The 27722-nt window shown below is 42.1% G+C and overlaps 1 protein-coding gene across 1 annotated transcript in view; it reads left to right on the forward strand.

The window, feature by feature from the left end:
- Positions 1-27722, forward strand: part of JAG1 (jagged canonical Notch ligand 1) — a 77458-nt gene that overhangs the window by 7898 nt on the left and 41838 nt on the right. The window contains exon 3 of the mRNA XM_033938333.1: positions 23659-23710. Within this exon, the coding sequence (XP_033794224.1) occupies positions 23659-23710 (52 nt within the window). The remainder of the gene's footprint in view (positions 1-23658; positions 23711-27722) is intronic.

Consider the following 27722-nt stretch of genomic DNA (forward strand, 5'->3'; position numbering starts at 1 on the left):
GAGACAGGAGAAGACAGCTGGAGCTCCGGTGAGTGAAGGAAATCACTTGCGGTATGCTCCGACCGCCTCTTCCTGTACTAAAGTCGGGCCTCGCCAATCAGGAGTTGCTTTGACAAGCAGTACATGAAGAGGCGGTTGGAGCATACCAAGAGTGATTTCCTTCACTTGCCGGTGCTCCAGCTGCCCTCTCCTGCGAATTCACGGGAGAGCACTGTATAAGAAATATAAATAATATATTAAAGGCCCATTAATACTAAAAACACTCCTCACCTGCCCCCTGCTCTTGTGCGGGAAACGGACTGCATCCTAACCTTCAGCAAACATCACTAAATAATTCCCTCCTCTAAAAGGTCTACCTCAGTGGTCTTAAACTCACAGCCTGGGGACCACATGTGGCCCACCAGATACTATTTTGAGGCCCTCGATATGTTTATCACAATCACAAAAGTAAAATAAAACAGTTTCTTGATCATATATCTCTTTAGCTATGAATTACAATATTATTGTTAAGACTTAGCCCAAAGGAAAGATTTATCTATATATATAAAATTGGAGGTATGTACAGTGGTGCCTCGCATAACGGACGCCTCGCACAGCGAACGCTGCGCACAACGAACTTTATGTCGTGATTCGTACAACGGACTTCGTTTCACACAACGAAGTCGCCCGAGCTGCATCCTTCCGGGGTTCCTTCTCCTTACCTGCCCTGTCGCAGCACACAGCCGAACGGAAATCTTCCCGATGTCAGCGCTGACGTCGGAGGGAGGGCTTAAGCAAAGCCCTCCCTTCCTCCGACGTCAGCGCTGACATCAGGAAGACTTCATCTCTCGAGGAACCTACAGTTAGAGCGAAACGGAGACGCTCCGTTGAGCGTTTAATCATCAGTTGCCCTGGGCCCCGGATAAAAGCTAAGTACTAATAGCCAAATACTTTTTTGCTTTATAAGAATTGAGAAGTGTCTACGAGTAGGAAGAAGGCAATGGCGAACGAAAGAGGGGGGAGGGGGCGGTCCGCCTCGAAGAATGTGCACAGCTGGTCAGGTCCCCCGATCGACCGACAACAGGCCCGGCCGACAAACCTCCCTGCCCTGTAGCCGCGAATCTAAATTACCTCTTACAGCAGCTTCAATAATCCAGCTGCTGTAAGAAGGTAATTTAGATTCGCGGCTACAGGACAGGGAGATTTGTCCGACCGGGCCTGTTCTGTTGTCGGTCGGGTGCAAAAGCGCCACAAAGGTGGAGGCAGGGAGGGAGGAAAGGTGGAGTGGAGAAGAAAAGACGCTTAAGGGGGGAGAAGGCCCCTGAAAGCACATGTTGGAGCAGGGGATGAGAGGGAGGGAGAGAAGGGGAAATATTGGACAAGGGCAGAAGGGATGCTAAATCATAGGGTGACAGGCAGAGAGAACAACAGGAAAAAGAGTGGAAGCAATCTTGAACCCTGAGGGTGAGGGCAGAGAGAGGTGGTGAGATGATTGATCATGGGGAGAGGGACAAAAGGGAATAGAGATGGGATAGGAAGATAGTGGAAGTAAAAGGACAGGGAGATGTATGTTTTTAGATGTATCTAAATAAAAATAATAACAAAAAATTTATCTTTTTTATGTCATCTTAGCATATTTTATGCTGCAGAACGAATTATTTTTTTTTACATGTATTCCTATGGGAAAACGCGTTTCACATAACGAACGTTTCACATAACAAACTTGCTCCTGGAACCAATTAAGTTCGTTGTGTGAGGCACCACTGTATGTGTGTATGTATGTGTGTGTGTATGTGCTGCGATCATGCAAAAACGGCTTGACCGATTTGAACGAAACTTGGTATGTAGATCCCTCACTACCTGGGATGATATGTTCTGGGGGTCTCGCGGCCCACCTGCACACGTGGGCGGAGCTACAAACATAAAATCAGATTTCACCCATTCATGTCAATGGAAAAAATGTAAAAAGCTGCCATTCTCACAGTAATTCAAAAACGGCTTGACCGATTTGAACGAAACTTGGTATGCAGATCCCTCACTACCTGGGGTGATATGTTCTGGGGGTCTCGCGGCCCACCTGCACACGTGGGCGGAGCTACAAACAGAAAATCAGATTTCACCCATTCATGTCAATGGAAAAAATGTAAAAAGCTGCCATTCTCACTGTAATTCAAAAACGGCTTGACCGATTTGAACGAAACTTGGTATGCAGATCCCTCACTACCTGGGGTGATATGTTCTGGGGGTCTCGCGGCCCACCTGCACACGTGGGCGGAGCTACAAACAGAAAATCAGATTTCACCCATTCATGTCAATGTAAAAAGCTGCCATTCTCACTGTAATTCAAAAACGGCTTGACCGATTTGAACGAAACTTGGTATGCAGATCCCTCACTACCTGGGGTGATATGTTCTGGGGGTCTCTCGGCCCACAACTCTATGTTGCTTGCTCAAGGGTGGGTTCACCCAAGAATTTATATGTTCTTGCTCCTGGAGGTGAAACTAAAAATGTTGTTTATAATCACGTTTTGCGTTAGTTGTATTGTATTCATTTTGTCAAATATTTCACATTATAATTTGAGTATTGTACTTTTTATTAAGCTGTAAAAAAATAATTTCATTCACCACTATAAAGTATCTTTATTTGAATCCATTTACAGTGTTATTGCTATAATTAAATACCCGTCCAACGCCGGGGCATCAGCTAGTAAACTATAAAGAGTTTTACCTCATGCAAAATTGTCATTTCTTTAATAAGACATTAACTATTTTTTTTCTGAGGCCCTCCAAGTATCCTACAAATCCAAAATGTGGCCTTGCAAAAGGTTTGAGTTTGAGATCACTGGTCTACCTGAATTTGCAATTTGGCCTAGGGAAATAACAGTGGGAAGGGTGGAGCCTATGACCAGTACAGAAGCTTTGGATCAAGACCAGGCAGCTCAGTCTTTTATTTCATTCATGGATTCAAGTATTTCATTCATGGATTTATTGTATCGAGTGAAGCCAATGCTGTCTCCTTTTGATTTCCGTACTGTTGTGCAGGCGATGGTTCTTTCGAGGCTTGACTACTGCAATGTGCTATACCTTGGAATAACCAAAACCAGGTGCAGGGCATTGAAGGTGGTTCAAAATGCAGCAGCCAGATTGATAATGGGAACGTCGAGATATGAACATATTACACCTTATCTTCGACAGTTACACTGGCTGCCCGTTGCATTTAGAAAGCAGTGATGATTTGTCATCAGTTTTTATATGGTACGATCCCTGAATTCTTTAAGAACAAGATGACTAGTTACCAACCAAAAAGATCATTGTGCTCTGAAAATTCTGCACTGCTGAAAGTGAATGTTAATCCAAAATACATGGAAACCAATGCAATGACCTTTTGTTGTGCAGGGGTAAGATTGTGGAACTCCTTGTTGGGCAAATATGGAAATGTAGTGATAGGAGTACATTTAGAAGACTACTTAAAACACAATTGTTTGTAAATGCATTTCTTTTAGTGATTTTTCCTGTTCCCTGATCTTCTGAAGGATTCGATTACTTGTGTTCATCTGTTGCAAAATTTTATGTATGCAACACTTTTGTAAACCGTTTTTGAAATTCCTTTCTCCAGACAGATAAATGGTATATATGTGGGGGGGAGAGGCCTACTTTTCTTTGCTCACCCTCTTGCCTGATAGCTCTAGCAGTTCAGGCACCAATGTTCTTTATGATGCTTAAAAGCCTTGACCATGTTCAGACATGATGCAGGGTCACAAAAGCCAGTACAGATGTATTCAGTGAGATCATTAACACACCATTGCTTATGGCTTCCTTGGATTGTTGTTTCTCTGCATTGATTGCCTGTCAAGGCCTGAGTGTTTTTTTTTTTTCCTTAAGTCGGGATGTGTGATTAAAATTTTTTATATGGTCTGGTTCCATCTTAAATGGGTTCAATGATAACCATATCTTCTGGTAAGAGGATCCTTTAATTTTATATTTGCCAAGGGTCTTGATACTCGTATGCCTCATCTTTTTCTTGTCAGTCAGTTTTATTTTGAAACGATTTAGAACTCGGGGTTTTATTTTTTAGATAACTGAACACACAACTTATTCCAAAAGTTTATAAATCATATTTATTTAGGGATAGATGCCTAGTTTATATTGTAGCTAAACCGCTAAAACCCTTAAGGACTTAGAAGCCAATAAAGTCCAAACTAAATCTCAGAAAAGAAAAATAATTGGCTCACAGTCAAAATTTTCCCAAAAGAAAAAGATTGAAAGGAAAAATTTCAATGATAATGAAACTCAGCTTTAGTTGGTTAGTTAAACAAATCTCTAATTTAAACACCGTTACTCCAGTGGACATCAGTATGAGCCATTTAAAAGGCGCCCAGTATGAGTTAAAGGCTCAGGCAGTAATTTTTCGATGACTTGCATCACCTAGACCAAGTCTAGATAAAGGCTGCCTCATACATCATGTTGTCCTTAGTGTAAAAAAAGAGACCTCAAATCTGTGAAAATAAGTGAGTAAGCAAATACCCTTTCAACCATTCACTCCTGGGATGCAGCAAATAATCTCCCAAGACTTGTAAGATAAAGTGTCAATGGCAAAAAGTGCCTGTGCTAAGTAAAGTGTCAATGGCATAAAAAAGTGTGCTACAGTTAAAAAGCAGTATGTTAAACAGTGTATGCACAATAGTGATTACAAAAAATAAATATAAAAATGCCCAATGGGCATATTGTAACATGCCTAGATTTTCAAAGTATGGGCAGAATATAAGCACCTGGGTTTATCTGCATTCAGGCAGACTCGTGGAGCAAGTACAATATTTTGTTCTCGAGCTGGTGAACTTTCCAGTTGGTTTGAAGACAGGGCATCATACTTGTGGCACATGTCTTACCCTAGGATGAAGGAAAGATTGTTCCTCTTGTTTGAGTGATGGCAGAATAGAATGCAGTGGTAACATTGGGATATAGTTTATGGCTACTGCTGTTACCACTTCTGTCACTACTCTTCTTCTCCCAGAGTCCTTCCTGTTCCAGAAGGAAGCAGACATTCTGAGGAGCCGCCACTACTGCAGGGCTCACTTGCTGCTGGTCTGCTCTTTGTTGCCTGTCCTGACCCAAGGAGAAGAACCTAGAAGGGGGAATAATTAACAATGAAATAGTGTATAAGAGCATGTGGTGGGTCCCAGTCCTGGTAGGTACGCCTAAAGCAGATTAGAGAATGTGAGTACAGTACTTGAATTTAGAACACTTTTTGGACTTTTCAGAAGTTAAGGTTGCAAGTAATTTTGGAGGAAAAATGTTAGTATTAAGTTTTTCTGTTTGCTTGTGATAAAATATGTTTTGTGTGTAATTGGGTCACTTTAAAAGTTCTTGTATAGTGTTTTCTAAGCTATGATGCTACTGGTCATGTTTTTGGCACACATTTAGTTCAGAACTGTGTAATGCAATACCTTTGTGCTTGTCAGCTGTACAAAGTGTGTTCGGAATGGTGTTCCGAGGATAAAAGATTTTGAAGAATGCGAAGAGAAATGGTTAGTGCTTTGTGAATAGTCAGGCCTTTAGAACCCTAGACCAGATTACCCCAGTTCTTGTGCACTCAAGGTAAATAAGTAGAAAAAGGCCTCTTGTTCAGGCTTGCTCTGGGTGAACCTGACTGTTGTGCTTGGCTAGCTGCTCGGTATTCTCTATTAACCTTGCCACCCTTTTGTAACTGGTGCATTTAATGATCAGTAGGATGCTTTAAACAGGTGAAGTAATGAATGGAGAAGGGAGCCTTGAGATTTTTGGTTGAACATTGACATTTTGATTTTGTGTTCTTTGGGTAAGTGAGATTTCATGAGGGCATGAGACCCGTTACTAATTAGCATTTGGCTCAAATCCTGCATGCCCTTTGCAGTTGGGATCAATTTAAAATTGCAATGCAGCCCTTTTTGGACAAACAAGCCAGGTTTCAGGATATGTCCACTGAATACACCTTTGCTGTGGTTATTGTGAAATATTAGAACCCCGGCAATTTAAATATTCTCAAATGTGAACACCACCAATATTCTTAACGCCTAAGGACCTTGGTAGTGGGACTTCACACAAGGTACACAGCTTTGTGCCTTGGCTAAACTCATCATCTGTCCTTATAGCTACATATTTATTGCCAACAACATTTGTGTTTTTATATAATTTTTTGGAAGTCAAATTAATTGATATTAAAACCTCCAATATATCAACTTATCTTTATAGTAACAGGATTGTTGGCCAACATAGACCATGTTTTGCACACACTGTCGGGGCACAGACCTAAAAACAACTGCCATGCAGTTGCTAAGGCTATAGTTATGGCACTTTGGGCCTTAACTGCTACCTCTTAAGTTTCCCTACCTCCTCTCCCCCTTCGTGTAGATCAGGGCTGCCCAAGTCCGGTCCTCGAGATCTACTGGCAGGCCAGGTTTTCAGGATATCCACAATGAATGTGCAAGGGAGAAATTTGTCTGTACTGCCTTCTTGGTATGCAAATCTCTCTCATGCATGTTCGTTGTGGGTATCCTGAAAACCTGGCCTGCCAGTAGATTTCGAGGACCAGACTTGGGCAGATCATTTCATTGTATAGTCCATGTAGAGTTTTCCTTCCCAGTGACTCTGCCCCCTCAGAGGCCAAAAAAGCAGGTTGGCCTTAGGCACAGAACCCACATATACAATGCTAACAGCCTGATAGCTCAGTGCTACCATTGTAGGATCCACTTTTTTAAAGTTTCCAAATGCTTTGTTTGGTTGGGGTGGGCAATCGTGGTCATTAAGGGCCCACAACCCAGTCAGAATTTTAAGATTTCCATAATGAATATGCATTATATTAATTTGCATGAATTACTCCCATTGTATGCAAATCAATTTCATGCATATTCATTGTGGAAATCTTGAATACTCGACTGGGTTGTGGCCCTCAAGGACCGTAATTGCCCATCCTTGGTATTGGTTCATGCTGGCCTTGTGGCTGGAGAATTACATTGTAGTCTGGGCACCCGGACAGAAGCAGTGACTGCTAATATTAACTAAGAACAATAGTGTGGTCACACTGACTGCAGTGAAGATTACAGAACATAATGGGGCAATCCAAAAATAATGCTCCTACGGGACAAGCAACAGGAAGCAGCAGTAGACTCGATATAACCCAGCTCACAGGCTAGCCATGGACTGTGGTCATGCAATGACCACTTCAGCACATTCTGTGTTTGTGCAGGACACTCCCTACAGTAGAGGAGCCCTGGTATACTGCATGTAACATCCACATAGTTTGAATAACACTAGTTCTGCGTCCTTTGTTTGGCAAGAGAGGAAGGTAGCTGTGTGGTCGAGGAGTTCTTGACTACAGTTACTGGCTCGATTTTTTTTTTTGTGAAGGGGAAGATGTTCCTGGCAGCTGTTGCTTTAAAAAGATAGGATGTAGAATTCAAAACACAATTATGTGTCAGAATGGTTCTCGCACCAGAGCCAAAAAAAATCTTAATTTTCTTGTGATCATCAAAAAAGAAGGCATGTTGACTGTCATGTCACATGTGCAGCATGGGTAAGGAAAACAAAACTTAGTTCATAAAGTGATGGAATTAAAGCTGACCTTCGTTTTTGTTGGAAGGCAGTAAATGCAGACTTCAGAACGACTTTGGGGTGAGACTTTTTTTGGTGTCTCTTCTAAAAGGAGCTTAAGTCCAACACATCTTTTTGGCAAGCAGTGTAAATCGGTAGGATTGAGGTCTCCGAAAGGAAGCCTTTTGCACCTTTAATGATCCATTGCATCTGTAAACATTCATTTGCTTTGCAATGGCATTTCTAGCCCACTGGTTTAGGAGAAAAATATTTGATGTTTTGCTGAACTCTTTATAATGTTTATGGTAAAAGCATAAAAAGGTTCTCCTGGTTAAAAGCAAAACCTAATGTTGAAAACCTTGTTAGCTTATGCAAGACGGGGCACACTTCCTTTTATCTCATTTTTACCCCTCCCCATGGTGCCAGATAAATGCTAGGATTTATTTTCAGAAAAAAATATATACAGGAAAACATAAGGGCCCTTGCACTGAGTGGCCAGTGTGTGAATTAGCACAAGTACCGTTATCCCACTGGCTAGTTCTTGTGTTAACTTCGGATCATGTTAGGGGGGTCATGGGCCATGACCACACTTTACCATTAATGGATGGAACTTTGCACATGCTCTTACTAATGCAGAAAGCAGGTACGCTTACTGTGCATTAAGGATCTCCATAAGTTATGGAAGAAAAAGGCATTAATTGGGTAGGGGGGTGGGGACTGGCACCTATAGAAAAGGATCAAACACAAAAGCGGTAAAGACTACAGAACCGCAGAGAGCAATAAATGCAATGCGAATGAACTCGAGTGCCTCTTAACCCTTTCAGGACCATAAGGATCGTAGGCCAATTTTTGTGGTTTTGATGACATTTTTATGGTAAAAAGGGCTTGCAGATGCCAAAAAATTGATTTTTTTTTTTGTGAAATATCATTATTTTTATTTAAAAAAATCACACTTCTGGCTTATGGACAGTGTGGCAAGTGAATCTTCTCGTCAATCTAGCAACGACGCTAATGAATGAATGTCGGAACCAGTTTGTTTACATAAAGGCAGTATCATATGGAATCCGTACATATCAAATTTAGAACTGTAGACTATCCCAATCAAAATTTATAGGATTTTAAAGTTATGGGACAAATATGTCCCTTGGTCCTGAAAGGGTTAACTACTATTACTTATTTCTGTAGGTTTCTATTTAGTCACGGGATGGCCCAGGATCTACAACTTCTTTAGGACCCCCTTATCTAAAAGAATAACTTTAGATTAACAAAAATAAGTCTGCCCGAAACTTTTTCGGTGTGTGAGATTGAGATATACGGTATATTTGGCTGCAGGTTAATCACAGTTAATTCGGTGATTTAATGCATTTAATTATTTCTTAAAATTGCAATCGCATTGCAGCTCTTATTTCCTCCAGACATCTTTCTCTTGCTCTCTTCTACTCCCGATCCCTGTCCTTGGTGGAATTCAATATTGCACCTGTCCTATTCCTGGCAGTAGCAGTGTTGCACATACATTTGCCTGTGCCCTGATCTGAAGCTTTTCCTCTGACCCCATCCTGCTCGTACAGAAAATGTCAGAGGAAGGTGAATTGAGGAGAGCAGATGCCAAACCCCAGGGTGAGGGTGGGGGTGAGCTGCAGAACTAGAGTTGTCAGCTCCAGCAACCATGAGAAAGTGCTGCTTACCACCAAATTTGTGTCGCTGCTCATGGGAGTGGTGGGGAAGGAAGGGGAGCTGTTGGATAATGGAAGTGGGAGGAAGGAAGGAAAAAAATTGGACTCTGGGAAAGAAAGAGAGAATGGACCTGAAGAAAGGGGAGAGATGTTGAATCCAGGGGCAGGAGGGAGATTCAGCCCTTTAGGGAAGTGGGATAGTATTTGATATACCACCTTTCTGTGGTTACAATTGACCTCAAACACTTAAAATTACTGCAGCTTAATTCTAACAGGTCTCCCGCTGAACTGCCTCTCCTCTCTGCAATATGTGCAAAAACTTAGCTGCAGGACTAATCTTCTGTCAACCTTGCTACGCTCGCCTTACGCCTCTCCTCAAATCGCTTCACTGGCTCCCTATCCGCCTTTGCATACAGTTGGGTAATTCCATGTCAGTTGCTCCAATTTCAAGGAGGGGTACCCCGCCTGACTCTTTCCGCAGATGCAAAAAGAGTGGCCCAGATAAAGGGGCCCCTAACTCTGGATTTAGTTGAGATCATGCCCCAAAACTTTAGATACCTTTATTAGAGGTCCCAATATATCCCTTGAAAAAAATTTCATCAGTTTCTGAGATAGTCGAGTGGAGAGTTCTGAACCAACTCCTATTACTAACCTACAAGTGTATTCATACCACAGCCCCTCGGTATCTCTCCTTATACACCTCCCCAAGAACTCCGTTACTCAGATAAGCTGCTTTTATTTGTACCCTTCTCCACTGCTAATTCCAGACTTTGTTCCTTTCATCTAGCTGCCCCTTATGCTTGGAATAAACTACCTGATTTTGTCCGTCATGCCCTGTCCCTTACCTTGTTTAAAATAGACTGAAAACCTACCTTTTTTGATAAAGCCTTCAATCCATAACCCTATTGTCCACTGTTCACCACCCTAGTCAGCAGATTAACCATCCCGGCATTCTGTTTGTCTTGTGTCTATTTAGATTGTAAGCTCTTTTGAGCAGGGATGGTCTTATTTGTGACCCTGTACAGTGCTGCATACATCTGGTAGTAGTAGTAGTAGTTTGTACCTGGGGTAGTGGAGGGTTAAGTAAATTGCCCAGTGGCAAGGAGCTGCGGGTACCAGTATTTTTATTTATTTAATTGTGCTATTAATCATGATTTAAAAAAATTTTAATTGAAAAGCATCCCATATGAAACTGGTGCTTTTTAAAAAATATTTTTTGAAAACTTTAGTCATAAACGTAGCAAAAAGATCTTTTTGAATGTTGTAGAGGATAAATTGATAGAAATTCTTGCCTTATGAAAAAATTCCAAACTAAAGCTTCTAAATTTTCTCCAGTAAGACGCGAGAGAAGGTGACGGCTTTGGCCTGGTCATTCTGATCTGCTGATTTTGGTAATATCGGAACCAGGACCCAAAATAACCAAACCATAGTTGCCCAAAGATGTCTGCCAGCAGAGCTAACAGACTGATGTTCAGAACTTAAACGCCGCCACGAGAGGCAATTTAACGATGGTCTAGCACCAGCGTTAGGCTGCGCACATGTTCAAAGGCCACCCGTGCAGGGCAGCGTGGGTGCACAAGATCAGCACAGCTAAAATGCAAATGGTAGTCGCATGCAGTTTTCCTCCTGATTCTCAGAAACACACATACTCTGCCCTTACCGTTTGAAACCTTAATGCCAGCTGAAATCTGGCATTAGGATTGGATTTCTGTTTGCTGGGCAAAGTCGCCTTGCTGCCCACAGCCTGTTCTTTCCTTTCCAAGTCGGTATATCAAGCTAAAAATAAACTTGAAACTTGGCAGATGCCCCCCCCCAGACAGAATCCTGCCACTGGCTCCCACTAAAAGCTAAGGTGCTGCTGCAACATCACCCTGCTGCTGGCTCCCACAAAATCCGAGGTGCTACCCCATTTCTAAGAAAACGAGAACAGTGAAATTCTGATAGCCTGAGCCCGCACTTGTGCGCATGAGCAAGGTAGGTTCTGAAAAATAACTTCACAAGATTCAGCACTAATAGCATGCATAAGATTTGCTTGCTATTCATGCTGAACATTAGGAAGTTATTTTTATTGCATTGTTCCCGCGGTGTTCTCCTGCCATCTAAAATTCTGAGTTCTGAGGAGTTCTGAGCATTGGCCTGTAAGTTAAGGAATCGTAAGTCCTTTTTATGCAAGAGCATGTGGTCTGTGTATTTTGTTGTGGTGTGTGGGTGTGTTTGAGGTTTTTTTTAACCAGGACAACATTAGTGATCTCCCACTTTGAACCTGTTGTATTGTCTCTTATCCAGGTTCAACAGAATCCATAATATACTCAAAAGGGAATTTTATATAATTGCCTTAGTCCAACATGATATAAGCTTCCAAAGCTGAAGGTATTGGGCCAGATGTCAACCCCCATCCTTGGCCCCATTTTTTTTTTTTTTTTTACTACTATGAATCATTTCTATAGCACTATTAGACATTCACAATGCTGTACATCAAAGCACAGAAGAGACTGTCCCTGCTCAAAGGAGCTTACAATCTAGTCACGACAGACAAACTGGACAAGAAAGTGCATCAATACGCTATGCTCAGGTTGGGGAATTAGAGAGGGAATAATTAGACAGATATTGGTGCTTTAGAAGTTGGGTTGGAGTTTGGAATTGAAAGCCTCTTCAAGGAAGTGGACTTGAGTCTGGAGTTGCATACTTCCAGAGATGGAACTTGATGTACCGAGTGAGGCAGTTTGTTCCAGGCATAAGGTGCAGCAATGTAGAAAGGACAGAGTTTGGAGTTGGCCATAGAGGAGAAGGATACAGATAAAAGAAATGTCCAATGAGCAGAGTTCGGGGTGGGGAGGGGGGAGTGTGGGGAGAGAGGAGAGATACTGAGGAGCTGCGGAATGAATATACTCGTAGGTCAGTAAGAGGAGTTTGAACGGTATGTGAAAATGGATAGGGAGCCAATGAAGTGACTTGAGAAGAGGGGTAATGTGGGCATAGCAACATTGACGGAATATGAGGTGTTCAGCAGAGTTCTGAACAGATTGAAGGGGAAAGAGATTGTTTAGTGGAAGGCTAGTGAGAAGCAGATTGCAGTTGTCTAGGCAAGAGGTGATGAGGGTATGGATGAGGGTCTTGGCAGTGCACTCAGAAAGGAAGGGTTTGATTTTAGCAATATTGTAGAGAAAGAAAAGACAGGTTTTGGCAGTCTGTTGGATATGTGAAGAGAATGAGAGAAATGAGTCAAAGATTACCTTAAGGTTGTGAGCTGATGAGACAGGGAGGATGAGGGTGGTGCTCACGAAAATAGAGAACAGGGGAAGAGGAGAGAGGTTTGGGTGGAAAGATAAGGAGCTCAGTCTTGGAAGTGTTTAATTGATGGCGGTGAGCCATCCAGGTAGAGCGATGTCAGACAAGCAAGTTGAAACCTGGGACTGAATGTCGAGATTTCAGGTGTAGCGAGAGATCAGTGAGTTGTCGGCATAAAGGTGAAAGCCATGGGAGGAGAATAGAGCACCAAGGGAAGTGTAGATGGGGGGATAGTGGTTCTAGCACAGAGCTCTGAGGTACACCGACTGACAGTGGTATTGTGGTGGAAGAAAATCCACTACCGCATATGCTAAAGGTGCAATGGAAAAGATAGGAAGATAACCATGCAATAACAGAGCCCTGAAATCTAAGCGAGGACAGTGTATCAATGAGTAGATGGTGGTTTACCGTGTCAAAAGCTGTGGATAGATAAGAAGGGTGAGGATGGCATATAGAGGCCTTTGGATTTGTGCAGGAGCAGGTCATTGGAGACTTTTGTAAGGGCAGTTTATAGTTTTGAAGAGGGTAAAAACCCGATTGAAGCGGGTCAAGGATAGCTTGAGATGAAACTCAAGACAACGGTGGTGAACAGCACGTTCAAGTAGCTTGGATAAGAAGGGGAGGAGGGGACAGGATGATAGTTGGATGGGCAGGTAGGGTCCAGTGAGGTGTGTTTGTTTTGGGTTTTTTTTTTTGTTTTTATTTGAGGAGTGGTGTAACAACTGCATGTTTGAAGGCGGTGGAGAGTGATAAGTTGAGGATATAGCAGATAGAGGGGATGATAATAGGAGAGATAGTGGTAAGTAGATGCATGGGGATGGGATCTGAAGAACAGGTGAATTTGAAGGAGGAAAGAAAATGTGCTGTTTCCTCCTCAGTAATTTCAGGAAAGGAAGATAGTGTGTGTGTATTGGGGGAGGGGGGTTAGAGTGGGTTAGGGGAGGTTGAGAACTCGTTAATTTTATGAACGTTGCCATAGAAGTACTCGGCCATAATCTGGGGGAAGAGTGACTGAAGGGTTGGAGGTAGGGAGGGGTTGGAGGTGTGTGGACCTTGAGTAGGGAGTTCTTTGTGGCAAAGAGGAAGCAAGGGATAGAGCTGAGAGTCATTCAGGCAAGTGATCTTGTTTGGCAAGTGAGAAAGCGGATTGGAAGGAGGTCAGGAGGAATTTGAAACAAATAGCATGAGTATGGGATTTTCAGGAAGATAAGTCACAACTACCCACCTCCAAGAGAGAGCATTGTTATACAGGAACTGTGCTGAAAATATGGCTTGTAATAAAACACTTTTTGTGTAGAAGGACTAAATGAGCTGGGCATTTTTGATACATTCCCAGCCAGGATGGGAATGTGTTTTTCACACATTTTTTAACAAATATAGTACTATCAGATGATGTCACTGACCATCCTCTGAGATATTACACAAATTAACTTTTGAAATGTATTTTCCTTTAACACCTGCCTATAGAGAAATGAGACACATAATCAGTCTCCTTCAACAAGTAGAGTGAGGGAGAACATGCTACGCAACTTGGAGACCCTTTTTAATACTGATAACCAACATTTCAAAATGATTGGGAGTGCTAAACCCAAAGGAAATGTTCTCCTCTTAGACATAGTCAAGGAGTTTGTTAAACACAGGAAGAGCTCAAGAAGCCACAGAACTAGCTACTGTATCTTCAACCCCTTTCTTAGGCCAGACAGAGAGGCATCAACAATCACACCTTGCACAATGAGCTAGGTTCCTCATGAAAATCTGTTACTCTGGCCCCGATGCTCAAAAGCTTGTAGAAGATAAGTTGAAAGTCTTTCTTTTATTCTATCTTTTAGCACAAAACAGCAACGCACTAGGCCTTTATCCTTTGCACCAAAAATGGAGTTTTTTTGCCAATGAGGTTAATGCCTAACCACCTCTTGTGGCGGTGGGAGGGTCCAGTCTGAGGCTTTTTCCTCCTATTTTTCAATTGCATTTTGTAATTAAGCCTGAACTGTGCTGCTTCTATCCATCAGACATTGTGCATTTTTCTTGTGAAAGTGTTTTCTTAATATTATTGATTTTTCACAATATCCGAGTTTTTTGGGCTACACATTTAAAAAACATACATCAGCTGCTTCTGTGGTCACCTCTGAAGTAATAAACGATGCCTTGGGTGCCTTTTCTCCCTTTGACTGAAAAACTTGGGAATTTTGGTCTCATGTCTTCTCAACAGAATGCCAAACACCACTGGGCTCCAAAGTTTCATCAGAATCCAAGAGGCTTGATACCTCAATTACCATTTGTCTGGGTCTACGGTGTTTCGACTTGAATGTATAGCCTGCAGCGTAAACCACCAAAATGGCTACTAAATGCTCTTCCAACCTCTGAAACGGTGGTCTAATCTCTATTGCACTTCTTGTTCCTCCTTACTTTTTGTTGTAGGCCATTTTGGTTACACACCTTAACTGCTTCCAGCTGGAGGCAAAAAGCCACTAGTGCCAGCTGAATTGCCCAGGCCTTCGATCTGTTGGTGAACGAAGGCCATCTGGCTCATTCAAATCTAAGTCCCCTGTCCCACCTTGGCCTTGTCATGTGAAATGGCTCAGATGAACTAGCCTAGGTAGGGTTGGACCTGTATCCCTTATCCTTTCTCTTCGTAGAAATGCTGCAGCCACTGCTAGTACCTTCAAGAAGGTTCTGGGCAGTGTCCAAAACTGAAAATGCCTGCACATGACACCACCAGAGAGATTTATAGTCTGGGCAAATTGGAAATGTAAAGATATGCCTCTACCAGACTTAAAGAGGTAAAGAATTTCCTTCTGCTTGACTGCTCCAATAATGGACGACAATATTTTCATGTAAAGCTTTAAAACCTTCAGTACTACATAGACACTCTTGAGGTCCTGGATCAATGTCCCTTCTTTCCCAGGAACTATGAAATAATGGAAGAACTACCCTGACCTTGTTCCACCAGAAAGGGCAGCATAATAGCATCTCGCTGTAGGAGAAAGGCACTGGTTGAGAACTTGGCATTCTCTTGGCAGCTGAGCCATAGAGACTTTAAGGATATTGAAGAGGGGTTTTGTGAACTCCAAGGCATTATCCTTTCTGTATTACTTCAATCACCCACAGATCTGAGTTAAGAGCCCATTCCAAGAAAAACTGTTGGTCCTTTTACTGGTTTACTTTTTTGGTGCGTTTTTGCCCTCATAGACGCTCTCATCGTGTTTTGACTGTTGTCGGTGTCCTGCCGGTTTTTGCAGTCCCTTACGGCAGTGTCCATTCATCCTCTAATGAAGGCATCTACGGATGCCGAAACCAGGATCCCTGTTGGGACAATCTAGGCATGACCTAGACTTGGATGTACTTGTATCAAGATGGACATTAAACTATAGACTGCATCTATTTTTATGACTTTTGTTCTATTGACTTAATAAAGAGTTCCTTTGGTTGATATTCTGATATCTGTTTTGCTTCTTGTTTCTAGTTTTCTGCGATAGTGTTGAGGCAAAATTCTTCTTTCCTCCTCTTATTTGTATATGGTCCTTTTACTGAGGCAGGCCTCATGACCGAGACTGACTGAGGTTTATCTTCCCTCTGCTGTCCAAATTACTAAATAAATACAAATTTCTCCATAAGTGTGTTAGGTTTAAACAATGGTGGTATGACTGGAAGAACTAAATGCTGCACATTTTAAACTATGAAATCTGTTGATAGATGTGGTCAAAACAACTAACATATTCAAAAGAGGATAGAGTAAATTCTGGAGACAGTCTTTAAACTTATTGGTGATAAACCTGGGAGAGCCATTACTCCTCTCTGGAAAGGATTTATGGGAAATAGATTTACTTTCTGCCATTTCTGAGGTACTTGTGTCCCAGACTGGCCACTTTTAGAGATGTTGGGTTCAATGGACCTTAGTTTGGCTTTCTACAAGGTTTTTATGCTCTAATCTGCAGGTTATTTAGGAAAGGGGTAACTCTGAGTGAAGCTGGAAGGAATGAGGTTATAGTAGTCTCTAAGATGAGCCAGTGGGGTGGGTAGGCCTCAGGTTATTCCTAGTTTATGCTCATCTTTCTCCCAGGTTTTCTCCATATTTTCCATTTCCCACTTAGACTCAGACGAATATTGCAATAATTAGAAAAGCAAAATATAGCAGTGAAATTGGTATGGTGGGGGTTAAATTGCAATGGCTCCCAATGAAGGCAAGGGTTACTTTTTTTTTTTTTTTAATATAGGTTGTCATTAGAATATCAAATTATGAACAGAGAACAAAAATAGAATCAAGTAAACATAAGGTCTGGTAGTTTAATGTTTACTTGATTCTATTTTTGTTCTCTGTTCGTATGAGTTTTTTGGACAAATTTTTTGTTTTCTTCATTTTTTGTTGATTAGAATATCAAAACCATTTTATAATGTTCTTTAATCCTTATAACAGAAACTATGCTCAGCAAATGAAATTCAGCTATCATTAAGTAGCTGAAGGGATGGACTGTTTTTAGTTTTGTAAATCATCGTTTCGTAGTTTATTAAAAATTTGATTGAACGCTTATCGTAACATTCAAAGCGTTGTACAAATAAAAAGCTAAAATATAAAATGGGGAAACAAACAACAGATAGTAGACAAAATCTTCATACAATCACTTTGGGTTGTACCTGTTGAAAGGTGTTGATCAAATACCAATAAACATAAATATGAGGAGAACGAGATCATTTTAGATAGTTGGTCCAGAAGCATGGAATTCCCTAACAATTAATAAAATTGCAGATATTTTACAGTTTTTTTCATCAATTATATTAAGATTGATTGATTATATTAGGCTGTTTTTAACATCTTGTATGTCACTTCCCATTAATTTTAATAATTTATCATAAAATCTGTATGATGTAAACCGCTTTGTAAATTAAAGTGGTATATCAAGCCTTAATAAACTTGATATTCTCCTCCCTACAAGACTTGCAGGGCTGTACGCATGATATGCAGGTACTTTCTCTGTTCTTAGTGGGCTTAATCTGTTTTTTGTACCTGGAAATAGAGTGTTAAGTGACTTGCCCATGATCACGAGGCGCTGTAGTAGGAATTGAACCCACTGCTTGCCCTGGATCGGTAACATGGAATGTTGCTATTCTTTGGGGTTTTGGCCAGGTACTAGTGACCTGGATTGGTCACCGTGAGAACGGGCTACTGGGCTAGATGAACCTTTGGTCTGACCCAGTAAAGCTAGTCTTATGTTCTTATTAATTAAATGATCGGGAATAACCAGCAGTTTTGGTAAGAAATCTGCCTTGGAACTTATTGGTTAAAGCTGACTGTAACCCCCTCTTTTACAAAGGTGCGCTAAGCTTTTTTAGTGCATGCTAAACGCTAATACGTGCATGTTATCCTATGGATGCATTAGCGGTTAACGCACGCACTGATTTAGCGCGCACCTTTGTAAAAGAGGGGGGTAAATGTCCAGATTAAATTTTTTAATTTAATATGGGCAGAGTCTTGGCAGATCAAGGGTATGAGCATGTGCTCTCTGTCCGTGGCGGTATATCTCAAAAAGCTTACATTCCTTTGTCACCAGGAAGTGGAACACAAATCTGGTGTGCAGGGTGCTTCTAGGGAGTCAGCTGGTCTATTATGTGATAATGCTTGGTATGGTTTTTACTGACCAGAATGCATGGATTTAGGAGATGCACTAATTTCCCTCCCCTCTGTTATGGGTATGCGTTGGGGTCTTGTACACACACATGTTTCTGACTTTCTCTGCTGAAGTGACAGCACATGCAAAAAAAAAAAAAGCCTCAATCCTGTAAAATAGCAGAGGTGCGCCAAAAAAAAAAAAAAAGGCCACAGGAATAAACCTCTGCAGCTTGGTCTAATATTTGAGCCGGCCAAAATATCATTTTACAGCATGGAGAAATATAATTGCTCTAGGTAACTGCCATTTTATGCTGCTCGGCACATTCTACAGAATTAGAGTGGACTATGTTGTAACACCTTTCTCTGCATAATTCCTCCCCACCCCGCTTTTTTTTTTTCCTGACTGAGCTGTGTAGACATAGCTTTAAGGCAGGCATTTTTTTTTTTTTTTTTGGATATGGTAGTTAATTTTGTTATGAGGCAGTGTGCATGCTACACTTGATCCCTTATAAAGCCTGTTTCGTGGGTTGGTATCATGCTTACCTGTCCCTCAGTAATGGCCAGATCTAGTTGGCCTCTTCACCTAACTACAAGCAAGAATTTGAAAATCACTCCTGCTCTGTGTGGGTTGTTTTTTGTTTTTTGGGGGGGAGCAGTCTGCTTAAGAACCGATTTTACAGTTGTTAATCGGGTATGACTTAATCACAGCTTGCAACTGATCAGTGGTGTCAAACCTTGCTTTTAAATAAGGTGCATGGTCTTTTTTTTGTGGCAGTTTGCTTATATATTTAAAGATGTGCAGAGGTCAATTCTGGGCATGGGAAAAATGAAACCTGCAGTGCAAGTATTCATTGTTGAGATAAAAACAGCAGTGAAGGGAGGCTGGGGGATGAGTGGAGAATGGTAGAGTTCCAGCCTTTGAAAGGTTTGCCTGCTGCCCTCCTTAGTTTCTATGCACTGTGATAGAGGGGCTTTTTTTTTTTTTTTTTTTAATGAACTCTTAATGACTATTTCTCAAGGTGGGTTCCTTTCACTGGTGATCCGCTGACAAGGACCGATGTATTTAGACCTTTGCAGCAAAAGGAGCCCTATAGTCTTCCAGATACTTCAATCCCATATGTGTCTTTCTGGTATATTTAAATGATCGCGCAGACGTGCAGCTTTTTTTGCATGTGCTGCCACTTTAGTAGTTCTGTAGGTGTAGAAAGCCCTTGACTTGGGGCTAGATGCACTAAACAGGATCGGAAAGACAGCGTGGGTCCACAGCGATCCAATTTTTGCCTAATTTCGGAAAGAAACTGTTGATGGACTAACAAGTTTGCATGAATGTTCGCCGTAATCCCCATCTCTCCTGTCCGATGGATTGCTGTGAGAGCAGCTCACACATGCGCAGAATGGTCCTGTTGATAAAGCGACACTGTACCCAAGTGCCAGGTTTGCTACGTCTAGTGTAGGCGTGGTAGCAGAGAGATAGCAGCAGACTATGCAAATGCAGGACTTAAATGAGGTTGGTGCTATAAATTCTGGCCTAGCCTGTACATATTTTTAATCATCAGGAATGAAAATTTTAGCCTTCTCTCATTAACCCTGTGTTTTTGCTGCCCTCTCATATTTTCTACATTGTTAATAGCAATGCGTAAGATGCGCCTTAAATACACGTGCTCACAACACGCATATAACGCACGTTTACATCCCTGCTGTTGTAAAAACTCTTTTTATGATATAAATGTTATAAAATATTAATTTCAGGCTGAACTATCAGTAAGACCTGTAAGTGACTGGTCTTGACCAGTCGCTTTTTTCGGCTCGCTAAAAGCGATCACTTTTTTTTTTTTTTTGTGCATCGGGAAGCCATGTTAGAGCATTAAGCTCTCTGCTAGTTTACATAGCATTTCAATATTAATGAACTTATTTGTATGGTCAGATTGGAGAGTGAATGATCGTGCAGAAAACCATAGAGTGAGCTGTTTTTTTGCAGCTGGTCAGCAAATGTGATCGTCGCTGACTTTACTGCATCTGGGCCTTGCTCCTAAGGCTGAGCAGTATTGTGAGGGTGACTAAACTGAGTTCATGTTTAGATACGAGATGCCCCACCCTGACCCTGCACTAGGGTAACTTAGAACTTGGCCAGCTTGTTCGTCTCTGGAAATGTTGTAGGGCAGGGATCTCAAAGTCCCTCCTCGAGGGCCGCAATCCAGTCAGGTTTTCAGGATTTCCCCAATGAATCTGCACTGAAAGCAGTGCATGCACATAGAACTCATGCATATTCATTGGGGAAATCCTGAAAACCCGACTGGATTGCGGCCCTCGAGGAGGGGTGGCTTAGGGAAGGAGAATTTGAGGATCTGCATTGTAGACCTGTTTGATAACACAGAATTTCCCCCCCTTCTTTGGGTGAGGGGAAAGGAGTTGGCTTCTTTAAATGGAACCTTGTGGTCTATGGTTGAAATAACCTTCAAGATCATGATGTAAATATCAAGAGAACATCCCCTATTTATACTTTTAAAAAAATTAGAATCAAAAGTTGCTAGTTAAGCTGGCCACGCCACTTTCTCTGTTCAGAGGCAGCTTGCCATGGCTTCCTTTTGGATATGATCATTAATCTTAACCTTTCTGGGACTTGAAGGGGTGTGTGAGGGAGGATCGGCAGCATTTGGAAAGCGAAGATGTATGTCTTTGGATGGTGCCACTCCCTGGCTTGTTTGGGAAACCCTTAGAGCAGGGATGCAAGCTTTGGGACTTCTAGGGGCCATTTTCCTGGTTCCGTAGGAAGTCTGCCCTCCTGTAGTCCAGCAATTTTCATATTTAAAATAAAAAAAAGCAGTAATGGGTCTTGGCTGATAGCCTCCGTGTAGAAGGTTAGATAACATGCCCGAGCTTGCCTAACTTTGCTTACTCTTCTAAGCATTTTCCCACAGTTATCAGTGAGCACAATGGAATCCTGCTCTTTGAATATGAAACATATTTAGGCTGTATTCCAAGACGGCGTCTATCACAGGCTGTTTTCATTCAAAGACTGCATGCTCTGTCAAGTCATGAGAAGCGAGTTTGCAGTAACTCTTTGAAATGGGCTTCGTGCCTATACCTCACAGGTGTTTGTTCTTGGGCTGTTTGGTTTCTGGTAGCAAAATGTTGAATCACAGCATGCATTTCTTACAAATGGCATGCTACCTAGATTTGGCCTTGCAAGTGTGTGTGTATGTTAAAGCAAATCTCATGATTCCATGTTACTGTCATAGGATCAGAACTTATCCACCCTTTAAGGGGAAAATCCTCCCTTTTTGTGTTCATATGAATAGAATCACCTTGATGCAGCTTTAAGTGTTTCTGTAAAGCTAACATATACAAGGGCTCAAAAATAAAGGTGGGAGCCCTCTGGTGTTTTTTTTAAATTTATTTTTAATTAATGTACTTATTCAATTTCTTTTTTAGCCCATCCTCCCAGAGAAGCTCAGAATGGGCTATAAATCAGGTACTCAAGTATTCTCCCTATCTGTCCTGGTGGGCTCACTATCTTTCTAATGTACCTGGGGCAGTGGAGGATTAAGTGACTTGCCCAGGGTCACAGGGAGCAGCACAGGATTTGAACCCACAAGCTCAGGGTGCTGAGGCTGTAGTTTGCCACACTCTCCTCCTGTTTCCTTTCTACTGCTGGCCTAGGATCTAAAGTGGCACGTTATAAATTATTTTTCGCAGCACATTAGAAACTGAAATTTATAAAATTGCTAAACCAACAAAAAATTTAAATTTGTGAGTTGTTTGAAGTTTTTTAAGCTGTGTATGGGTAATAGTTAACAACGGTGAAACTAAAGTACATAGAATAGAATTGCTGATCAATGCGATGGATGTGCTTGTTTTTTGAGTACAAATTAACTCAAAGCGCAGTTCGAAGTTGACGAGCAAACACATTTCATCATCCACCGTCTGCAGTCCATTTTTTAATTTCTCTCAGAGCTGAAAATCCAAGTTCGCAAATATAAGATCCAAATGGTAACAAAGCCTTAATTGCTTTGTTGCTCCTGCATAAAAAAATAAAACTAAAACTAAAGTTTACTAACATTTTCAAGGACCGATTACGTCAAAGAATGATGCTTGTCTGGGCAGTTGTATCTTTACACACAACACAGACTCTCATAACGTGTACGTCGTGTATGCAGGAGTCTTGTCAATGTAATCTAGTGTATACGTATGAAGGGAATTTTTAAAAATAAAGTAAAACTCTGGAATCTCTTGGTGTACCACAATCTCTTCGGGATACACCACTGTGGTGTGGCCACACAGTTTGAGAGACACTGATCTAAAGGGTAGTGAGAGGGAAGGTGGCTGGCTGGCAGCTTCTCAGAATGAAGCGGAAGGATAGCCTAGTGGTTAAAGCAGTGTATCATAAACTGTGCCACGGCACACTAGTGTGCCCTGGAGGATTCCAGGTGTGCCCCCAGATGCCAGCAAGGAGAGGCACCGGCTGACTGCTTACAGGATGTGCCTCTCGCGGCGAGAGGCACGTCCTGTAGTTAGTCAGTAGGCACCTCTGCTCCTTCTCTTCACCTCTTCTTCTGCAGCACCCCTCCCCTCCCCCCCCTGGTGGTAATAGGAGGATCAGGGCCATGGCTGGAGGACATCCACGCATGCTTGACATCGGTGTGATGACATCGTGCATGACATCACATCTAAGTCCACGCATTTCCGGGTGCCCTCCAGCATGAGGTTAGCGTGCCAGCAGCTGAAAAAGTTTGCGACGCACTGGGTTAAAGCATCAGACCTGACATCCAGGGGTGCTACAGGTAAGAACCCCCCCCCCCCCAAATGAAGGAATATTATACACTTCTGATTTTTGGAATGTTCATAAGTCACATTTGCAGATTACTGCGTTTGGTAAATTTGACACACGCACATATTTTGGTATTCAAACAGCTTGATTGTGGCCTTTGTCTGCGATAGAAAGCACCTCTTCCTGCCCTCTCCAAGCTTACTAGGATTCACTCACTCTTTCCTTCAGTTACCTGATACTGGTGGGAGAAGTGATGGTCTAGTGCGGACAAAACTTTCAAAGAAGTGGTGAAAAGAGCAGAGTCTCCAGGGACTGTTCTGCTAAAGCCTAGTAATGCCCCTCACTGGTAGAAAACAAATGCTTTCTTTTTTTTAATCTAGCCAGCAATTCAGTACAGCAAATAAAAAAAAACCTTTTCATCTATTTTGTATGTTCCCAAATGAGATTAAAATTAATGACCAGTATACTGTGAAGAGCTGAACATATGCTAACTCTAAGCAGGATTAATATTGACAATGACCAGCTCAAGGTGAAAGGTCTGTCTTCAGTCACACTGGAATAGGGTGGCTTAAGGGAGATAGGAGAGGATCATGTATAATCCGTTGGCTGTGTAAGTTTAAACTGGCATAATCTCGAGAGGAAGAATTTTGAATCTAGCTGGGCCCCTCTGACCTGATAGCTATTGTAAGCAAGTTTATTTTTGTTTGTAAGAGCATAATAGATGTGTTTTACTGAGGTGTTACATTCCTTTCTTGTGGTTTGTTTTTGTTTTTTTTGCAGAGATCGTACACCTTGTTTGTGGAAGCTTGGGATTACAATAATGACACCAACAGTAAGTTTAAAATTATCACCTTTATTCAAGTATTATGCACATAAAAAGCATCTTGCCCACTTTATAAACTCTTACATAATTCATTTTTGTGGGTTGAGGGAACATTTTCACATGTCCAAGGTAGCCTGCAGCACTAAGAGGTCAGGTAACTTCCATCGTAACTATAAAGTGATAAGATGACATCTTCACTTTTTGCTATAGAAGCTTCTATGTATGAATATTTAGGTAACCTGATAAAAGTCAAGAATTCACAGCTGCATGGGTAATCTTCCGGTCTATGGTTTTAATTGGTCACTGTTTTCCTCTAACTTTTTTTTTAATTATTCAGGTTTCAGGCCTTTAGAAGTAGGAGAGCCATCAAGGGAATTGTGAAGGTCATTTCTCTAAATTTGGGCAGATTTCTTTTCATGATTAACACAACTCCTGACTTGCAGTGGGACTGATCGTTAACAACCTTAGAATGGCTTGGGGGGGAGGGGGGGCGCGGTGGTATTTGATTTCTCTGAAGCTAGACCGACTCCTTTGTTAGACTCTGCTGACAGGTGGGATTTGGGGAAAGGATTGTTAGAATATAACTTATAAGGCTATAAAAATATTTGCGTATGATTGAGGGTTAATGGTAAGTGCTAACTGGGGTCTTGTAAGACCGTATGACCTCTACCTGGCGTTCAGCTGTACAGTTGACCTGCATCTCAATACAATTGTACTCTTGTTAAAACAAAACCCTTCTCCTTTTTACAACAAAGGAAATAGCATTTTGTGGAGAATTCAGCATATTTGTAATTGTAGCACTAAATCCTGCATTCCCCTTTTTATTGCGTCAAGGAATGAAGATGTTCGTTGACATCAGTGGCCGGCAGCTTATGCACCAATAAAAACTAGATATGGATTCTTTAGTGTACAGAATATTCTATATGGTATGACCAAAGGTAGAACAATGCACAATTTGGTGGACTGCATATTAATGGTACACCAAAAATTCAGAAGTGTGCTAAATATACAAATGATGGAAGGAAAATAAAAGTAGCTAATATCCAACTATTACTACTACTACTAATAATAATAATTATTATTATTTATTTTTTTGTGTACCACTATACCAAAATTATTTCTAGAGGGCTACCAGATTTACAGAGTCACAAAGAAGACCGTCCCTTCTTGAATGAGCTTACAGTCTAAACAAGTGTCCCACAAACATTTTGGCATCGGGGCACACTAAACCCGGTGCCGCAGCCAGAAGGGTTAGGAGAGTTATTGGTGCGGGCTGTCAGCTTATAGGACATTCCTCTCCTTGCCACGGCACCCAGTTTGTGATACATTGGTCTAAACAATGAAGATAAGGTAGGGGTTACTGTTGGAGGGAATGGTTAATCTGCTGGCTGAGCAGAGGGGAATAGGGTTATCAATTGAAAGCTGTCTCATAAAGGTGGGTTTTCAGTGTACTTTTGAACAAGGGAAGGGGTGTGGCAGACGGACTCAAGTGGTTTATTCCAGGCATGTATGCAGGCACGGCATGTATGCAGGCATGTATACAGGGCGCGGCTTCAGCAAAGGAAAATCTTGCTTGACAAACTTACTGCACTTCTTCGAAGGAGTAAATGGGCAGATAGACGAGGGTGACCCGGTTGACATCGTATATCTAGATTTTCAGAAGGCATTCGACAAGGTTCTGCATGAACGTCTACTTTGAAAAATTGCGAGCCTCACGTGGATTAAAAACTGGTTGGCGGATAGGAAACAGAGTGTGGAGGTGAATGGACAATACTCGGACTGGAAAAGCATCACGAGTGGAATGCCGCAGGGTTTGGTGCTTGGGTCTGTGCTCTTTAACATATTTATAAACGACCTAGAAATTGGCACGACGAGCGAGGTGATTATATTTGCTGATGATACAAAGTTACTCAGAGTAGTGAGGACACAGAAGAATTGCAAAGACCTACAAAGAGATATAAATACGCTCGAGGAATGGGCTGCAAAATGGCAAATGAGGTTCAACGTGAATAAGTGCAAGGTGATGCATATCGGTAACAAAAATCATATGCACGAATACAGGATGTCCGGTACTATACTCGGAGAGAGCCCCCAGGAAAGAGACTTGGGAGTACTTGTAGACAAGTCAATGAAACTGTCCACGCAATGCGTGGCGGCAGTGAAAAGGGCAAACGGAATGCTAGGAATGATTAAGAAGGGGATCACGAACAGATCTGACAAGGTTATCATGCTGTTATACCGGGCCGTGGTACGCCACTACCTGGAATACTGCCTCCACAACACTGGTCACAGTACATGAAAAAGGACATAGTACTACTCGAAAGGGTCCAGAGAAAAGTGACAAAAATGGTTAAGGGACTGGGGGAGTTGCCGTACAAGAGGCTAGAGAAACTGGGCCTGTTCTCCCTTGAAAAGAGAAGACTGAGAGGGGACATGATTGAAACATTCAAGATATTGAAGGGAATTGACTTAATAGAGAAAGAGAGATTGTTCACCCTCTCCAAGGTGAAGAAAACGAGAGGGCACTCGCTAAAATAGAAGGGAAAAGATTCCGTATAAACGTAAGGAAGTTCTTCTTCACCCAGAGAGTGGTGGAGGGCTGGAACGCTCTCCCGGAGGTTGTTATAGGGGAAAACACCCTTCAGGGATTCAAGACAAGGTTGGATAAGTTCTTACTGGAACAGAACATACGCAAGTAAGGCTGGGCACGATGGACCACTGGTCTAACCCAGCAGCGGTAAATCTTGTGTTCTTAAGTCTGGAATTGGGAGAAGGGTACAGATAAAAGCAATTTGTCTGAGGAATGGAGTTCTCTGGGAGGTGTATAAGAAGAGACAAGAGAGGAGGAATACTGAGGGACTACAGAATGAGCACACTATATACAGTTGGAGATTGAGTGCGAGGGTCATATACAGTGTGGGGATCTGCAGGTGTAACATGACTTGGTGAGTGAGGTGGGGTGTGAACTAGAGAATTGCGCAGGGACAGAAATCCCACCCGTCCCCTCCAGTATCCCGCCCGTCCCCACCAGAATCTCCTCCATCCCTGCCCATCTCTACGAGGAATCTCCTCCCTCCCCGCCTGTTCTCCCCCCCCCCCCCCCCCCCCCCGGTAAAAGTTACCTATCACCATAAAAAGCACAATTACTTCTGACAGTTTTGGTTTTAGTTTAATTAAGTTTTACATAAAGCACAAAACAGAAATCAGACATCAGCCAGAACACACAGACAGACCTTCACCAAATACAGAACGACGGATCACAAATTACAAATAGAAATATGAATATCACAACTGAACTAGAAATCCCCAAACAAACTCAGCAAGTACCATCCATGAGAGGGGGCTGGGCCTCCCACTTTGAGCTTAGCCTCCCTCAAAATGAACATCTTTCTTGCTGTAGCTGGTTGGAATCCCCCAAGCCTCATCAGCTAATGACCAGCTCCTCAGGTCCAGAGACCAGAACTTGCCAAGTTCTGCAGCTTACAACAGTATTTCAAAGCTGCTGCTGCCTTCCCACCCTCTTGGCTTTCATTCATGCATGAAAGCAGTGGCTGCTTGAGGATGTGGCCACTAGCTGCAAAGCTTGGAGTTTTCTGGCTGCTAGACTGGAGGAGGAGATCTTTAGTTGGCAGGCCTTGAGGATCCCCACCAGCTCAAGTTATTTATATTTTGCATTCAGGTGGGGAGAACATTTGGTGCCCACAAGGGTGCAAACAATGCCCTCCTCCCGGACACACACCAAAAGGTTCTTGGAAAGGCTTTCACGACTTCAGAATTTTTCTGCTCTAAAAAAATTATTATTTTTTTTTTTTTTTAAAGTTGGTGGTACCTGCTGCAGGATAGGCTGGCTCCAGAGCACACTGTTACTGCCCAATCCTCTTCTGCTGTACTGACTGAGTGGGCAGGAAATGATTAGTGAGTAAGAAGAGTGGGAGGGGAATTGACAGATTTGGGTAACTATCGCCCTCTACCCATCAACCCAGTTCATATGACACCAAACTACTGGACAGCCTTTTTCAAG

Source organism: Geotrypetes seraphini, chromosome 3, assembly GCF_902459505.1.
Source record: "Geotrypetes seraphini chromosome 3, aGeoSer1.1, whole genome shotgun sequence".
NCBI classification, from domain to species: domain Eukaryota; kingdom Metazoa; phylum Chordata; class Amphibia; order Gymnophiona; family Dermophiidae; genus Geotrypetes; species Geotrypetes seraphini.